The 19,471-nt window shown below is 37.6% G+C and overlaps 2 protein-coding genes across 6 annotated transcripts in view; both read right to left on the minus strand.

Moving 5' to 3' along the window:
- The window catches only part of RABGAP1 (RAB GTPase activating protein 1), a 163,343-nt gene that overhangs the window by 55,244 nt on the left and 88,628 nt on the right, over positions 1-19,471 (minus strand). The window lies entirely within an intron of this gene.
- Positions 9,795-11,352, minus strand: GPR21 (G protein-coupled receptor 21). The gene has a single exon (XM_007128900.4). The coding sequence runs from the start codon at positions 11,021-11,023 to the stop codon at positions 9,974-9,976; it is 1,050 nt and encodes a 349-aa protein (XP_007128962.1). The 5' UTR covers positions 11,024-11,352; the 3' UTR covers positions 9,795-9,973.

Genomic DNA, 19,471 nt, shown 5'->3' on the forward strand with positions numbered 1-19,471 from the left:
ACACATTTGTTTTCATGTATTCCTTCCCATGATGTCAAAGAAGATGCTTTCTAATATCTGCTGTCTTCTCTTGGTAAAAAACAAAATTAAAAAAATCTAGAAAGATTCAAACATAGTTATGAGGCATAGTAGTAGTAAACTAGGAATCAAAAAGGTCTTACAGCCTCAAAACTCAGCTTCCACAATTGTCAAAGAGGGATAACATCCCTTTTGCCTGTCTTCCTAGGAGGATGAAATGAGATGATAAATAGGAAATTGCTCTGTACAAGGCCATAGGTAATATAGTGTGCTATCACGCCCTCATGTTCTACTACAGTAATATTTTCTAAACCTACACTTCCTGGTTTCCTTCTATCTCTGTTAAAATTTATCTGCCTTGGGCTTCCCTGGTGGCGCAGTGGTTGACAGTCCGCCTGCCAATGCAGGGGACACGGGTTCGTGCCCCGGTCCGGGAAGATCCCACATGCCGCAGAGCGGCTGGGCCCGTGAGCCATGGCCGCTGAGCCTGCGCGTCCGGAGCTTGTGCTCTGCAATGGGAGAGGCCACAACAGTGAGAGGCCCGCGTACTGCCAAAAAAAAAAAAAAAAAAAAAAAAAAAAAAAAAAAATTTATCTGCCTTTATCTAAACGTGGTCTATGCTTTCCGTAAAAAATAATACACCTACGTAGTTGTAAAGATCAAACCATACAAAGCGTACAAAGAAAAACAGCAGACCCCTTATACCTCCCACCCTATTTATTTCCTGCTGTCCAAAGGGCAACAATTTTCATCTTTTTTAGCTGTTTGTGTTTCCTTCCTATTTCTGAACAAAATGCATATATTGCTACTTTCTGGCTTTTCTTTTTTTTTTTTTTAAGACTTTCTTGTATGGGAGATGATACTGTAGCTCCACTACAGTCCCAACCCCACCTACCCTCCACACATGCTTCCCCCTTCCCCTCATCATGACTCTCAACATAATTTTGCTTCAATTTTTGGCTAAATCTATATTTCTCATAACTGAATCACAGAGTATATATCATGATTAGATTTCCTTCTTTCATTTTCTATTTTTCCTAAAGTTACTAATTGCAATTTTTTTTCTTTCCCTCAGTGTTCTATGTATCTATATTTGTAAGACGGGTAAATATTTTGAGACCTCGCATACCTCAAAATGGGTTTTATCCTCACATTTGAATGAAAGTTTGACTGGGCATAAAATTCTAGGTTAAAAATCACTTCTGGGACCTCCCTGGTGGTGCAGTGGTTAAGAATCTGCCTGCCAATGCAGGGGACAAGGGTTCGAGCCCTGGTCCAGGAAGATCCCACATGCCGCGGAGCAACTAAGCCCATGCGCCACAACTACTTAGGCTGTGCTCTAGAGCCTGCGTGCCACAACTACTGAGCCCGCATGCCACACCTACTGAAGCCCACACACCTAGAGCCCGTGCTCCAAAACAAGAGAAGCCCCTGCTCGCCACAACTAGAGAAAGCCCATGCGCAGAAACAAAGACCCAACGCAGCCAAAAATAAATTTTTTATAAAAAATCACTTCTTAAAAGTTTGAATTTATTCCCAATTATCTTCTTGCTTCATTGTGGTAGAAAGTCCAATGCTATTCAGATCTCTGTACTTAGGATGTTTCTACTATCCCATCCCTACTCCAGACCAAGAAGCTTTTAGGTTTTTCTTTATCTCCAGTGTTCTGAAATTTTATGATTTGCCATCACAAAGTCTTTTTATTACATTAAGCTGGTTGGTCCTTTTCATTATGGAAACTCATATCCTTCAGTTCTATAAATTTCTCTTGTGATACCTAAGAATTTCTCCATTCTTGTTCTCTATTCTGTTTCTGAAAATCATGTTTTTCAGACATTGGGCCTCCTTGATCGTGCCTCTAATTGTCTTACTTTTTACCTCCTTTATTGTCTTTTGTTTCACTATCTGGTCTACCTCAATTTTATCTTCCAACTTTTCTAATTTTTAAAAATGTCTGATAGTATTTTTAATCTCAAAAGCTTTCTTGGGCTTCCCTGGTGGTGCAGTGGTTGGGAGTCCGCCTGCTGATGCAGGGGGCACGGGTTCGTGCCCCGGTCCGGGAAGATCCCACATGCCACGGAGCGGCTGGGCCCATGGGCCGTGGCTGCTGGGCCTGCGCGTCCAGAGCCTGTGCTCTGCGGCGGGGGAGGCCACAGCAGTGAGAGGCCTGCGTACCGCAAAAAACAACAACAACAACAAAACTTTCTTGTTCTCTTTCTGTTTTTTTTTTTTTTTTTTTAATGGCATCCTTTTTTCCTAATGGATGCAAAATCTTCTCTGAAAGTATTAGTTACAAATACTGGGGTTTTTTTTTTTTTTTTTGAAGTTTTCTTCTATGACTTGTTTCTGTTTCCTCTGATTTCTTTTGTTTTGGGCTCTGTGCATTCATAATACATTTTCTCAAGTCTATTCATAAGACTTTCTCTGGTTAACTGTTGATATTAAAAGATAAGGAACAAAAAACTAATTGGAAGCTCTATATGCATGGGTGGGATTCGCTGACTGATGGGCAACAACTTAATGTGACTGGGCAGGGACTGTCGGAACTGAGAGCCCTTAGATACTGGCCCCCAGACTAGACTCCTCTTATCTCCTGCTTAGAAGGTTTAAGGCTAATAGCATTCTGGGAGTGTACTGGGAAAGGGAGACTGATTATTTAATAAGCAGACTTTCTCTTGATACTCGTGTTTTCAACAAGGTGTCTTAGTCCCATTCTCAGCTATGCCTGGCATCCAGAATGCCTGTGGTTCAACCTCCAAAGAGTAAGTCTCCCATCTTCTGCTGGGATGGTGAAAAACCAGTGGTCTATTAGGGCCAACTTGGGATGGGGATCAAGGTGGTGTGCCGTGGAGGAGTGGTGGTGGGGGGGGGGATGAGTGATGGTATCTAAATGTGCCTTCAATAAACTTTCTAACAATTCTTCAGTTTTCAGCTTCATACTACTCTCTGCCTGAGAGGCATATCAGGAATCTAATTCCCACATATTTACTGGGTTTTATGGGCAGATCACCTTGATTCTTTTTGCCCCTCCCCCAAATTCAGCTTTGTCAATTCTGCTGAGCCAGTTACCACTTGTCCACTGGGTTTCCATAACCCCAAATTTTGTTAGCTTCATTCATCTGCCATCATCTCTGCTCTTCGCTTTGTCCATATGTATTATACTTTTGCCATTCTTTATAGTGGAGTTAACAGAAATAAATATGCATACTAAATCTGCTATATTTAGTAGGAAGTCTGTCACATGTTTTCCAAGTACGGGAGTTAGTTGATATATTGACAAAAGTTTCTTAATCTCTCTAAGCCTAAGTTTCCTCACCTGTAAAACAGAGATATAAAAAAAAAAAAAGCTGCCTGATAGGTTTCTGTGAGAATTACATGAGGTAAGAATGAAGGCTCCGAAGTCAGAAAGACCTGGGTCTGAATCCCAGATCTTCCACTTATTAACTGTTTGGCAACTCAATCTCAGTTTTCTCATCTTTATAATGGGGTTAATAAGAGTCACTAGCTCATAGAGCGTCAGAAGGATTAAACAGGACAAAGTTTATAAAATTCTTCTGAAACATAACAAGCCTCAGTTAACATTTATATCATTGCCCATAATGCTTTCTACACCTAAAATTACACACACAAGCACATACAAACACCTCATATCAGCCTATTTAAGTCTTATTCAGGACTTGGCTGAGTGAAGGCAAACTCTGACTCCTCTGCAAAAGCAACAAGATATAATAGGAACGGACGATGGATTAGGAAGTAGGAAGTCTGGGTATTATCATAAATGGCTGTGTGGCCACTGGACTGGTTTCCTGCCTATAAAAAGAGAGAATCAGACCAAATGATCTCTAAGGTCTTTTACAGCTCAAATGTCCCTCCCTATCTCCTTTGTGGGTGATCTGACTTTCAAAAATTTAATGTTTCTATTCTAATTACCTGACTGATACTGTTAATTTTTATAGGTATTTTCATATATCTTGCTTTTCCAACTAGACAGTATATATTCGCTCCATGAAAACCAAGATGAGTTGCTTCCCCAGACTAACAAAGCAGTAAGGCCACCCTTTGAATACTAAATCAGAAAACAATGTTTCATGGTAAAAGTGATATATAAAACCACCAAAAAGAGAAAGAATGAGTTAGCAAGCTTGTAAGACTGTTAAAACTTGCAAGGAATTTTACTACAAGATAAGTAACAAAAGAAGTTAATTTAAAGAAATAGTATGTCAATTAGAAGGTAGGGTGGTCAGTACTGGAAGCACAGATGATTTCAACTTTTATTAGGATTCCAATGACCAGGTTTTCTGATTTCAGAGATGGAACATCAGGCTCAGTCTTATACCAGTAAATTTTCACATTACAGAACCATATTCTGAGATTCCATCCTCACCAAGCAACATTCTGAATATGGTCTGGCTTCCCATGAAGATCTACCAATAGAGAAAGACTGCTCCCTATTGCCAGCACTGATTTCTTATTTTAAACTAATGAAGTGACATTACGATTTTATATACTGGCATAATGAACCCACTCAAGAAACAGACCCATGGTGTGCCAACTGTCCCACCAGTGGGCCTTGCTAAATTCCTCCTGATAAAGTCACTCTGTGAAGCTTTTTGAAAGACGGATCACAGAATTTTTCCATATGAAACATCTGAAAACTATAAAGTTCCATAAGAAAGGAATCATGTGATTCTTCTTTAAATCCCTGAGGCCAGCTAGCTATACTACCTGGCATCTAGTAGAGCTTGCTACATAAGCACTTCTTGATTGCTTCTTAAACTTTTCCAAAAAGCCAGTTATTGCATAATACAATTTTCCATACCCTATAGCAGTATCATAAGCACTTCACTCTGAATACATGACCAACAGTGTATTAAGAAAAGAAAGGAAGGGAAGATAGAGCTAGAAAAGTGGTAAAGACTGAAAGAAAAAGCAAAACCAAAGAATTAGAACAATTTCTTTCACCAAGCTATCCTATTCTATTGCTCCTCTTTCGTAGTGATTGATTTTTACAGCCTATCTTATCTGGATCTAGAGCCAAGATCTTACCCATGCTGTGAGAAATTGGCAGTTTGACAGCACTGCCTGAAGTTCCCTGGGCCGAGGCTACACAGTTTCCAGGAGTAAAGTTAGCTAGCATATAAAGCACATACATTCCCACAGTAGTCTCTTGGTACTAAAATGAGATATTCATTATATAGAGTCTAGAATGGCCTTGATCAAATGAAAAACTGCTTATGGGCTTTGGACTACCCTTTGACTAGAAGTAATAATAGTGACTAGAAGTAATAATTAGAAAAGCTCATTCATTAACTCCGTAAAACTTACTAAAACTTCCGCTCTAAGCCAGGTCCTATGTTAAATTTGGGGGATGAAGGTATGAAGAGACATTGTCCCTGCCTTTAGAGACTTTGGAAACAAGTAAATGTAACAGTTTTATGTTGAATTTAAAGTTACTGTTATTTTGGGATTGCTAAGTAGCATGGAATAGTCACCTAGCGTTGACCTTCAAAGATCTTGTCAGGGGGAGCACCACATCATTATATGCAACTTCCTTAGATGTAAAACTATGGCAGATACAAATAACAGTCATCATTTTTATTTTCAAAGCACTTTACATATTACAAAGTTCTCTAACATCCGTCATCTAATTCAATCCTCAAAGTAACCCTGTGAAGGATGAAAGGATTATTATAAATAGAAGAAATTAAGTGCTTAGAGAAGCGACTAGCCCTTACAAAACGAGTTAATTAGTAACAGAAACCTAGATTCGCAGTTCGAAGTTCATTTTACATATCATGATTCCCTTATCATCCAAATTTTGAAGAAAAGCCAAGTGACTCATTTACAGCCATAAGAAATGTCTAGAATATTCCTTGGGTCTGCAAAATGCATTAATAATATGTACATTTAATATAAAATATTTAGTAAAATGAAATGGAAAAATTATGCAAAAATCAACACAAATAATGACTTATGAAGACTTTTTAAAAAGTTCATAGTTCCATGATTCTCCCCCATCCTTAAACTTCCCCAAATTTCCTCATATAGCAATAAATTCTGGTTTGCCAATAATTTATTTCACAAATCTTTTATGATACAAAAACACTGTCAGTAAAATTCCTACAAAGCCATCAAAGGCAGATGTTTTAATCAAACCTGCAAAGCTGAGGAAACTCCCAGAAATCACTCTACCGTCTGGGAACTTGCAACCCTGTTGCTTCATTTTCAAGTTCAAAGAGGTGAACAGTAAATGCATTTAATAGTACAAAAATTCAAGTTTTCCCAATCCTTAAAATACTGAGACCATTATTCAAGTAAAAAGGAAAAGCCATTATAAAAGGCTCAAAAACGTATTTATCCAGCAATAAACCTTAAAGAAAACACTTTCCAAAATGGAATTTAGGGTTAAAGCCAACAGGTCCATGAAAAATTCAAATATCCATTCTGGTGAAAGATAATTCTTTCATTACAGTGGAGCACTTGTCCTTTTGTAATTGCTTTTCCGCTCTAAGTGGAAAAAAACACACCTTCACTGAAATCATTGTATAAAAACACAACTAATTACAAATATAACAATTAGTATAGTCTTATTTTTAAATTTACTATGAAATAATTTCAACACAGTCACCAAAAGCTTACGCTTCCTCTGATATCAGTCATATACTATACAAAGTTAAATGCGCTGTCTTGCCAAAGCCTAAGGTAATTGACTCTAAAAATATACTTTTTCTCATTCTGAACTAGTCAGATTGGTATTTAAATAAAATGTCATTAAATGTTGCACTAAATATGCAAGGATGAAAAGGTTACTTAAATACAAACTCTCCAAATGCATCACATAGAAACTGCCCCCAGACACAGAAGATTGTATGATTGCATTCAGACACAACCCTTCTCCCCAGCATACACACACCACAAGAAAACAAAAATTTTAAAGCAGTACAGACAATGAAATGTGAGAATAGAACTGATACCTGGAAGAAACGTTAGAGTTTATAAAGTCCAATGACTACAAGATAAACTGGAAAGACATCTGATATTAAGTATCAGCTGGGGAAGAATGCTTTATTTTTCTTTAAAGTTACTATATCTACTTAGTTTCTACTTTAGTTTTAGGCTGAGAGGTTCTAACGTGAAAAAAAGAAACAATAAAAAAAACCCTCTGACATCTAAATTTGGTAGTAGGGCAAAAATATAAAAATCTATTAACAAAAGCTCTTATTAAAAGAGTTGTTGCCTTCCAGTCATTGAAAGCTCAGCTTGATTAGCCATTTCCAGAAAATTAAACAGAGATTTCCTCATTTCCATAATAACATTCCCACAAAATCTTTTCCAAAAACTTTTCTGTTTTCTCTAAAATGGAACCCTAGTGCAAGAAAAAATTAAAAGGGCTCAGTACCCCCACAAACAAAAAATCTACTGATTTAACATCAGTTTTCCATAAAAATTAATCTTCATGAGTCCCATATCTGAACTAAAAATTGACAAGCAAACTGTGCAAATCTGAACAGGTTACATTCTCTGATATATATGAAAAAAGGGAATTTTGTTTTCTTAGATCTGTGCCACTTAAATAAAGGGGAATTGTATACAGCTTTTTTTCAGAATCTAACAGAAAAGGTTTTCTACTTCAAATGGCAACTTAACAAAGCCACTGCTAACATAACGTGAAATTCCAATATGAGTTCTAAATTTTGAAACAATTTAGAATCAAATTTTCTAATACTAAAGAGCAAGCAAGCTTTTGGGAAGAACTCAGAATATGAAGTTTAAATGTTTATATTCATACTTGTTCTCTTAAAATAAAAATGTTTAAGTAGAATACATTTGAGGTTAAAATCAAATCAATCTCTAAAACCTAAAATCGTAAGAATGCTATCTTTTATTTTAAAAGGGGGTAGGAGGTTTTCTAATATGATGATGGAAAACCAAAGCATATCTGCTTGTTTTATAAATATCTATGTCCTTCCTTGGACTCAAAAATCCAAATTTCCCTTGGTTTTCTTCCATCTTCGATCTCACTGAACACCACTGTCACATTCAGATTACAACATCTAGCCAAAGGCAGAGATCATATAAGTTCCCTGAAGACTTCCAAAACATTAAAACCAGTAGAAAAGCAGAGGAAATACTTTCATGCTTGGAGCTGCTGGGAAATCCTCTCCTTTTAGAAAAATAAACCTCTTGCTCTAAACATAATTGCTTTTAGGAACAAAACATCACTATACATACAAATACACAGCACTCTCAATTAATAATTCTATAGATTTTGCTAGTACTTTGGCTTTAAAAAAAAAAAAAAGCCTATTTAGGAAAGAAACGGTATCCCAAGGATTTTTTTTTTTTCCAGAAAGAGAACAGCAATAGAGAGAGAATCAGAATTTCTCCTTCTCTCATTCAAATATGGATTCCTTAACACTAACTGAAAGAATGCTTTTAAAGAGAATTAGTTACTACTTTATTAGATGATTCCATTTAACCACAAAGAGACCATCTCAATCAACCCCTCCTATTTTAAAAATGAACTAGCTAAATGTACATTGTATTTTCTGACTCAGTTGCCTAGGACAACTTTCTTCCTGATATTCTAGTATTTCGGAAAGTCTCTAGATAAAAAGAGTAGAGAAGACTAAAGACACATTTCAATGTATTTTCACCATTATAAAAATGGCCGCCATCAGCCTATCATTTAAGTATTTTTCAGCTTATTTAAATGCATTTTGCTGCAAAAGAGAAATCCAACTCAATTCAAATATTCTCAATACACACATACACAAAGGCTTGGGCAAAAATACTACAACACAATCACTTTCAGTATACATATTTGTTTAGGTCTCAGTGAAGCATGGCATAAAATACAGCTTAGTTTTTCTATAAATTATATGATTTGACTGCACTTTTACTTCATGGTTCAATGCAAAAATTTTATTATTTTTTTAAATTTATTTTTTAAGATTTTTTTTTTGATGTGCACCATTTTTTTTAAAGTCTTTATTGAATTTGTTACAATATTGCTTCTTTTTTATGTTTTTTGGTTTTTTGGCAGCCAGACATGTGGGATCTTAGCTCCTCGACCAGGGACTGAACCCACACCCCCTGCATTGGAAGGCGAAGTCTTAACCACTGAACCGCCAGGGAAGTCCCCCCAAATCTTAAATTAATGTTTAAGTTTTCACATTATTCACTGTATTGAGAATTCTCTCAAGAGAATAAGACATAAAACATTTGACTTTCTGAATGACAGTGTGGAAACCTGCAGGGTAGTTACACTTTGACAGATGTAGAGAAAATTTTAAAACCCTGTTAATTCATCGCTGTATTTTAATATTCCCTGTTAAAAGAAATCAATTGTACATGAAGCTCAAACAGCTGGAAAGAACCCAGAAAAGCAACAAGAAAATGATTTTTTAAAATGCTGACGCTTTTCACACCCAGGTTCAGTCATGCCAGCTGGAGAGAGGTGTTAGATATGGCTTTATTCATTTTAAGTCTGAGAAATACAGTCATTTCCATGACATTATGGAAACTGGAACCAAGAGCAATTAATCTTCATGGTCCTGATTCTTCTCATTCGAAAGCATTAAAAAAAATCATTTCTGCAAACTTAAAAGGTATTTTGGATGGATCATTTGTTAACTATTGCTTAGAGTCAAACTATTTTGTCCCATATTTCCCAGTGAACTAGAAATACAAAAAGATAAAAAGGAAACACACACACACACACACACACACACACACTTCTCATTCGAAAGCATTAAAAAAAATCATTTCTGCAAACTTAAAAGGTATTTTGGATGGATCATTTGTTAACTATTGCTTAGAGTCAAACTATTTTGTCCCATATTTCCCAGTGAACTAGAAATACAAAAAGATAAAAAGGAAACACACACACACACACACACACACACACACACACACACACACACACACAGAGTGACCCAATATCTGAACCACTTCAGACATGAAATCCATTAAGGGGGCCTTTGCTCCTAACTGTGTAAGGGTCCTTAGCTATCATCTGACTTGCACAAGAAGTACACATGGCCCCTGAGAGGCGCTTTAGTCCCCTTTGGAAGACACTGTTGGAAAGACTATAAATGACACAGTTGCAGAAACTATTACTAATAGCAAGCCAGGTGGTCAAGAAGGATGCGAAGCGGTTGCCGTGGCCAGTGGAGCTCTCCAGTAAGAAGTAGATGATGTATGGCAACCAGAGGATGTAAAATACACTAGTAATTCGGAACAGGACCATAGCATAGCGCTTATCAGGACAAGCCTGCACCTCCCCAGTCTCCCCACTCTGGCTGCTGAAGCGGGCTTGCCTTTCGCTGATTTCCTTTGTGTGCTGTTGGCAGATGCGGAAGATGTTGAAATAGGTGAAGCACACAATGAGGGCTGCTGGGGCATATAACATCATCACGATGAACAGGGTGAAGTAGGGGTCGGTGTGCCAGGACTCCGCACACCACTGAAACACATCTCCATGATATCCAGGTTTGCCCCAGTGGAAAAAGGAAGGCAGGAAGACCAGGGTGGAGTATAGCCAAATCAGGAAAATACACAGACGCAGTCTCCAGGGCGTAACCAGGGTATTATAGGTTAGAGGCTTAGTGATGGCAATATATCTATCGATGCTGATACAGGCCAGAGAGGCCATGGAGACACTCTTCAGAACTGATACTACAAAACCAAATACCTGGCAAGTCAAGGACTCCTCTACTGGAAGTGGGTAGTGGAGGAGTGATAAAGAAGGGACCAGGCAGCTTACTCCAACCAAGAGGTCAGCATATGCCATAGTCTGGATAAAATAACTTGTAGTATGGTGGTTCAACAAAGGTGCACAGTGAAATACAAAAATCACAATAATGTTGCCAGAAATAATCAACACAGTTAGAAAGACAATAATCAATACTTCCAAAAGGCAAAAATTGACAGTTTCCAAATAGCCAAATGCCAAGAGGCAAAAAGGGTGGCTGCTCTGATTACCATCCAAGGTAGAGTTCATCTTGAGCTCAGGAGTGATCTCTCACTTCATGCTGCCGCTTGGCTGCTGCCAACAGTTCAAAGGAGCAGCTGCTGTCATTGCGGTCAGCTCTGTGTGTCTGTAATAATGCCCGAGGAGCCTTAGTCCCCAAGCTCCCGATGCTGCTGCTCTGGTGCATTGCCTGCAGTGCAATTCCCCTTTAAATCCTTCTTGGAATAGGGAGAACCAGCAGCAGTTGTCTGGCCAGTCCGAGATGCGGCCATAGTACCAGGTTTACCATACACATAGCACCAGGGGAGTAAGGCAAACTCTGGGTACAATGTCTTCAGGCCAATGAGGGTAGGGGGTAGGGGCAGAAGGGAAGGGAGGAAGATTAGGACTTCAGCAGGAGTTGTAATGAGTCTCCTCTGAACAGCTGATAGAAGAAAAGGAAAGAGCGTTTTACATTTTGCATCCAATGCCCTAATCAAGAACCTGGCTAGCTCGAGCTGGTATCACCCCTCCCACTCTATCCCACCCCACCCAGTACAACTATTCACAGCTACCCTCAGTAGCACCCCACATAACTGGTCCTTACTCTACAGAGGAGGCGCAGCAACAGCAAGCTTTCATGCTCAACATAAAACAAAATCAATCGCAAGTCAGATCAATCTAACCCCATTTCCTTTCATTTGAGCTTTTCGGGGGAGAAGAGGAATCTGCTTATAGAATTTAATTACCATGAATAAAATAAGCCAAGATAACTTATTTTCTTCATTGAATCCAATGTAATATTTTGCCTCTTAGAAAACATTTCAACAGCATTGATCTGTCTAGCTCAATTTCAGAGTATTACCTGTAATTCAGCATGCTGCGATCCAAAACAAAAGCCACAGAACACCTTAACAGAAAGCCTTGCAAAGCAGGAATGTGCCTCAGCCCCGTTTACTGCAGAAATGAGACACAGAGGGAGGGGATAAAGGAGTAGGAGGGGAAATAGGGAGAAGAGGGGCTTGGGAAAAGGAAGAGGCGGGGGAGGGGAAAGAAAACGCCTGTGTGCGCACACACTCCGGCATCTTTAGCAGCTCATTAGAATTCATTGCCAGAGAGGTGCTCCCTGATTTCTAGACTGCACAGTGGGGGAATAACTTAATATGCCTGCAGGGCAGTGTTTGAAGGCTGTTTCCTCGTCTGTCTGGAATCCCCCTCTTAGTAGATGGAGCAGAATTTAGACTGCTAGTAAGGAGAAGAGGTAGTAACCAGGACAGACAGCAAGCCAGGAATTAGATTGAAACACACTGCCAGAGGGGTAATGGTGAGAGGAAATTCCTATTTTCTTGTAGCATTTCCCATAGAACAAAGAGCAATGTTAAAGAATGAAAAGTGTGTTAACAGTGCATGACAACTGAGGAATCATAATTCAGCACAAGAAGTTCTAGCTAGAAGGCTACATATTGAGCATTAATTTTCTCTCATGATTCACTAAATATGGATCTATTTTAAGAAACGTGACCAAAATAACAAACTTAAAAATTAGGTTTTCAAGAGCAAAAATAAAGAAAATCCCATCTACTCTGAATATTGCAGAAATAGCACACACAAAGAGGAATTACATTGTTCCTGTATTCGACACTATCCTATGGTTTTGAGGTGCCATTACTTGCTTCTAGTTTGCTGAGAAGTGGTACACAAATATACAAATAAAAGATGGACAGGAAAATGCACCCACTTCCACCCAGGTTTGAAAACTGCAGGAAGTTTCATGGTACAAACTAGCTTTGTATCTTAGAATATACAATCTTGTTTGTGCCTACTTAACACAAGGCAAATTGGGATCTTTATTGTGACTCTTCAGGTGATGTCATAAGTGACGACAATTTTCAGCTAATTGGGAGTGTCAAATTATGACAATTTTTAGTTAATTAGAAATGTGTATTTTTAGTATCTTTTCCTCCAGGTATCTTTGGTCTCTCAATTCATCCTTCTAAGTAAAGTTTCACATAACTCAGTAGAGTAAAAAAAAATAAATAAACAAATGTTGACATTTGTAAACATTCCAGAAGGTCTGCACACCTGGATGGAGATATATGTTATGTGATCCAACTTTCTTTCTTTCTTTTTTTTTTTTTTTGTGGTACGCAGGCCTCTCACTGTTGTGGCCTCTCCCGTTGCGGAGCACAGGCTCTGGACGCGCAGCCTCAGCGGCCATGGCTCACGGGCCCAGCCGCTCCGCGACATGTGGGATCTTCCCAGACCAGGGCACGAACCCATGTCCCCTGCATCGGCAGGCGGACTCTCAACCACTGCGCCACCAGGAAAGTCCCAACTTTCATTTTTTATCTGTTTCACACACATGCTTTCTCATTGCAGGCAATGGTCGCTCAATTACATTTTAAGATCTGAAGCGCTGTGCTTATTACACAAAGGCAAGGAACTCCAAAAACCTACTGAGCATAAAGCTTGATAGCTGTAATTGACAGGTCTTATTGGAAAAGATGGCAAAGTGTGGCACAGCAAAAAGACCCATGGCACTGAACACCCATCTGGCTCAAATCCTTGCTTCCTTGCTCTAATATTACTTAGCCTCTCTTAGCCTCAGTTTCATCATCTGTAAAATGAGGATCACACTCTCTATTTCATGATGTTAGTGAGAAATAAAGCAGATAGTGTATACAAAAGGCTTACCAATACTTAGCACACAGGGGGTATATAACTTTACTTTCTTCTAATACAACCTCAAACAGCCTTCCTAAATAGTCTGTGTTTTCCCACCAGTCCTGTTGCATTGCTTGAGGCTGGGGCTCTTCTGAATCCTAAGGTGCCCTCTCCTACTATGACTGCCCAGTTCTAGGGGCAATAACAACAGTTATTTCGATACTTTGCTGCCCTGCATTCCTCAAATACATTGAGGTTATACATATGTAAGGCAAGAAGGAAAGATGATATGGCACTAATTATTCCCACTAGACAAATAATTTCTCTGCTATGTCTCAAAACCTGACTTCACTCCTGAGTTCCCCTTTCCTTCTACAATTTGCCTGCTAGTCACACATCTTCTACCTGGATGTCCTATAGAGACTTCAACCACAGCATGACCAAAATTAAATACATTTTTTCCCACCAAATAAGACTCTTTTACTTTTTTTCTCACATTTTCCCAGGCACTCAAGTATGAACTCAGAAATCATCTTGACCACTCTCTCCTTAATATACCATTCTTAGTTACCACATCTTATGAATCTATTTCTATAATGGCTTTCCAATTCATTTCCTCCTTTTAGTTTTTAATACTTTAGGCTATCATTAAATACTGTCTGGACTTCTAGTCATGTTCATTTTTCTACTCTATTCATTTCTGCCTCGTTAAAATATCCAATAGCACATGCTTCATTATGGCTATTATGAACTCCATTATTCAAGAAGACTCAATGGCTCCTATTGCCTTTCCAGTCTGATCTCACTACACCGAAACCCCCAAATACCTTGCCCTCCAGCCAAACCAGGTTACTCAATATTCTATACATTTGACATAGACTTTATTTTTGAACTTCCATGTTTTGAGTGCTTAATAAATATTGAATTAAAAAAAGAATGATTTCTGAGACTTATATTTCAATAAATGGAAAAACCATTCACCAAAGTCAAGAGTCCACTACTTAACTACTTGTAAATTTGGGCATGTAACTTATTCTTATTCCATCTCAGGTTTCTCATGTATGAAACTAGATAGTTACAATGATAAAAACAGGTATTACATTAACTGATAATTTTAAAGAATTTAAAATGTTACAAAAATGCAACGAAAATCACAAACTGTTACAATTACCATTAGTACAATAGTAGTTCTTTCCATTTTGTTTCCATTTTAGTAAAACCACTCTAGGAGCTATAATCAAAATATTCATACTAGGAATTAAAAAAAAAAATCAGTCAAAAGTTAAATGTTTTGTTTTGGATTAAAGGAAACCATTTTCTCCAGAGGAGACAAATTACTAATGACAAGGGGGAGCAATAAATCTATGTCCTCACAAAAATCTATACATACATTTCCCTTTTAAAATAATACAGTCACCTGATTTTTTTTAAAATAAAAGAGTATTTCTGTATATATGACTGGAAGAAAATACATTAAAAATCAATTCTACTTTTCACTGGATAGTGGGATTACAAGTGATTTTTAATTTTCTTCTTTATGGTTTTCTATGTTTTGTGAATTTTTTTTTTTTTTTTGTGGTACGCAGGCCTCTCACTGTTGTGGCCTCTCCCGTTGCGGAGCACAGGCTCTGGACGCGCAGCCTCAGCGGCCATGGCTCACGGGCCCAGCCGCTCCGCGACATGTGGGATCTTCCCAGACCAGGGCACGAACCCATGTCCCCTGCATCGGCAGGCGGACTCTCAACCACTGCGCCACCAGGAAAGTCCCAACTTTCATTTTTTATCTGTTTCACACACATGCTTTCTCATTGCAGGCAATGGTCGCTCAATTACATTTTAAGATCTGAAGCGCTGTGCTTATTACACAAAGGCAAGGAACTCCAAAAACCTACTGAGCATAAAGCTTGATAGCTGTAATTGACAGGTCTTATTGGAAAAGATGGCAAAGTGTGGCACAGCAAAAAGACCCATGGCACTGAACACCCATCTGGCTCAAATCCTTGCTTCCTTGCTCTAATATTACTTAGCCTCTCTTAGCCTCAGTTTCATCATCTGTAAAATGAGGATCACACTCTCTATTTCATGATGTTAGTGAGAAATAAAGCAGATAGTGTATACAAAAGGCTTACCAATACTTAGCACACAGGGGGTATATAACTTTACTTTCTTCTAATACAACCTCAAACAGCCTTCCTAAATAGTCTGTGTTTTCCCACCAGTCCTGTTGCATTGCTTGAGGCTGGGGCTCTTCTGAATCCTAAGGTGCCCTCTCCTACTATGACTGCCCAGTTCTAGGGGCAATAACAACAGTTATTTCGATACTTTGCTGCCCTGCATTCCTCAAATACATTGAGGTTATACATATGTAAGGCAAGAAGGAAAGATGATATGGCACTAATTATTCCCACTAGACAAATAATTTCTCTGCTATGTCTCAAAACCTGACTTCACTCCTGAGTTCCCCTTTCCTTCTACAATTTGCCTGCTAGTCACACATCTTCTACCTGGATGTCCTATAGAGACTTCAACCACAGCATGACCAAAATTAAATACATTTTTTCCCACCAAATAAGACTCTTTTACTTTTTTTCTCACATTTTCCCAGGCACTCAAGTATGAACTCAGAAATCATCTTGACCACTCTCTCCTTAATATACCATTCTTAGTTACCACATCTTATGAATCTATTTCTATAATGGCTTTCCAATTCATTTCCTCCTTTTAGTTTTTAATACTTTAGGCTATCATTAAATACTGTCTGGACTTCTAGTCATGTTCATTTTTCTACTCTATTCATTTCTGCCTCGTTAAAATATCCAATAGCACATGCTTCATTATGGCTATTATGAACTCCATTATTCAAGAAGACTCAATGGCTCCTATTGCCTTTCCAGTCTGATCTCACTACACCGAAACCCCCAAATACCTTGCCCTCCAGCCAAACCAGGTTACTCAATATTCTATACATTTGACATAGACTTTATTTTTGAACTTCCATGTTTTGAGTGCTTAATAAATATTGAATTAAAAAAAGAATGATTTCTGAGACTTATATTTCAATAAATGGAAAAACCATTCACCAAAGTCAAGAGTCCACTACTTAACTACTTGTAAATTTGGGCATGTAACTTATTCTTATTCCATCTCAGGTTTCTCATGTATGAAACTAGATAGTTACAATGATAAAAACAGGTATTACATTAACTGATAATTTTAAAGAATTTAAAATGTTACAAAAATGCAACGAAAATCACAAACTGTTACAATTACCATTAGTACAATAGTAGTTCTTTCCATTTTGTTTCCATTTTAGTAAAACCACTCTAGGAGCTATAATCAAAATATTCATACTAGGAATTAAAAAAAAAATCAGTCAAAAGTTAAATGTTTTGTTTTGGATTAAAGGAAACCATTTTCTCCAGAAGAGACAAATTACTAATGACAAGGGGGAGCAATAAATCTATGTCCTCACAAAAATCTATACATACATTTCCCTTTTAAAATAATACAGTCACCTGATTTTTTTTAAAATAAAAGAGTATTTCTGTATATATGACTGGAAGAAAATACATTAAAAATCAATTCTACTTTTCACTGGATAGTGGGATTACAAGTGATTTTTAATTTTCTTCTTTATGGTTTTCTATGTTTTGTGAATTTGCTAATTTCTATGTGCTATTTTTACAATCAGGTTAAAAAAAAAAAAAGCCAAAGTAATATATAACTTGCCCCTTTTGGTAAAGCTAACAAAAAACCTGGCCATATGACGCCCTCCCAGAGCCACACTGAATAGATGATGCCAGGTTAAGTCACCTACTTCATGGGGCTCAGCTCCACTTGTCCTTATGCCATCACTGCAACATTCCTTCAGATGGCTTTGGTACTCAATTTAATTCAAAATAGACACCTACAGCCCCAGTTAAAAATTTTTTACAGAATGAGAATATAACTAGATGAACCATGTGAAATTGTTAATATTTTACCATTTCATTTCTGGTTAAATATTTTCTGATGTACAAAAATGGCAACTTCTATATGGCTCAACCTAACACTAAAAAATTAAAATAACCAAATCACAGAACTAAAAATGAAAAATGGCAGAAAGAGAAAGGAAACATCAAACAAAAAAGAGAAAAGATTGTTCAAATTACATTTATTCTTCTCCCAACCTCCTCAGCAGTTTATCTACTGTATAGATGGAAAAGGATCAATCTCAGTGCTTCAAATTCATAAGATTCACTTCTGGGCATTATCTGTCACTTATTATTTAGTAAAAATGAGCTTTAACTGTTGATTTATCTAATTAGTGTATTATTTTAGTTCAGCTGATGTGGGTGTATTTATATCGATGTCATTCCAAACCCAATTTAATTCCTCCCTCTCCCTCATCTCGCACATTCATTCAATCACCAAGTGCCAAGGATTCTACCTCTGAAATTTCTCTCAAGAAGTATCTCTTTCTCTATCCCTTCTGCCACTAAAACAAACCAAGTGACAATAATCTCTTGCATGAATTACTAACAGGTTTTGCTGCAATTTATCTTATTCCACTCTAACTCAATAATACAATAACAATAACAAACCAAGTGACAATTATCTCTTGCTTGAATTACTAACCGGTTTTAATGCAATTAATCTTACTCCATTCTAACTCAATGATAATATAAATAATAACAATAACTAAGCGGTTAATTTATACTTACCAGGGGCTATGAATTGTACTAAGTGTTTTCATGCATTATCTAAGTTACTCTAACAACTCTACAAATAAGATACTATCATTATCCCATTTTACACATAGGAAACAAAAGGTTTAATGCTAAACTGCCCAATGTCAATGGCCTGAACACAAAACTAGGATTTGAATCAAGACAATCTACCTTTAGATGGACACACTAAATCACTTTGCCTACTGCCTTCCAAACCTGAATATATGATTTGCCTACTTAAAATGACTTCCTATTGCCTGAGATATTAAATATGCCTTATTTAAGCTTTCTAAGATCTGGCTCCTACCTACCTTCTCTGGCTTTACCTTTCACACTCTGAAATTGCCAAGCTCTTTATCACCCTTGAGTACATGCTTTTCCCCTTGACTTTTAACACCACACATGCCATGCACACATGCCCCCCTATCCTACCACCACAACCCCCCTCCCTGGATAATTCTGAACAAGAGAACTTTTTGAACCCTTAGATGAAAGTCCTTGTCATTTGCTGCACAACAATACGTATCTTCTTTTCTATAACCCTCATACAACTTTACTCCAAATGGTTAGTTAATTGCCTATTTCCCTCATTAGACTGTAGATCCCCCAAACCAGAGAACCGGTATATTTTATTCATGGGCATATCCATAAGACCTTAACACACGGCCGGCACAAAGCAGGCTTTCAAAGGTATTTCTGATTGACTAAACAACAAATGCCTAATAAAACAACAGGCATTTGTTTTTGGATGGAAGACCTTTCAAGTAAAATCCTAGTATGGTAACAGTTTAATTCACCCATAATTATTAGGTTGATGCATGTGAAATTGCCTATTTGTAAATCAAACATTGTCAAATATCAGCAATTTTAATATGACCAAACCTAATTATGTTTTTATAGTCTTATAATTCGGAAAGAACCTGAAAACTGCCTGGACAGATATGACTTACAGAAACTCATCAGAGGGTACATGAATTTACAAAGATGGGATATAGGGACTTAAAAATTATTTTCACAAATAACAATTTAAAGGAATAGTATCTCAGTCCATTAGGAATGCTATAACAAAAATACCATAGGGCTTCCCTGGTGGCGCAGTGGTTGCGCGTCCGCCTGCCGATGCAGG

This window comes from Physeter macrocephalus, chromosome 9, assembly GCF_002837175.3.
Source record: "Physeter macrocephalus isolate SW-GA chromosome 9, ASM283717v5, whole genome shotgun sequence".
NCBI lineage: Eukaryota > Metazoa > Chordata > Mammalia > Artiodactyla > Physeteridae > Physeter > Physeter macrocephalus.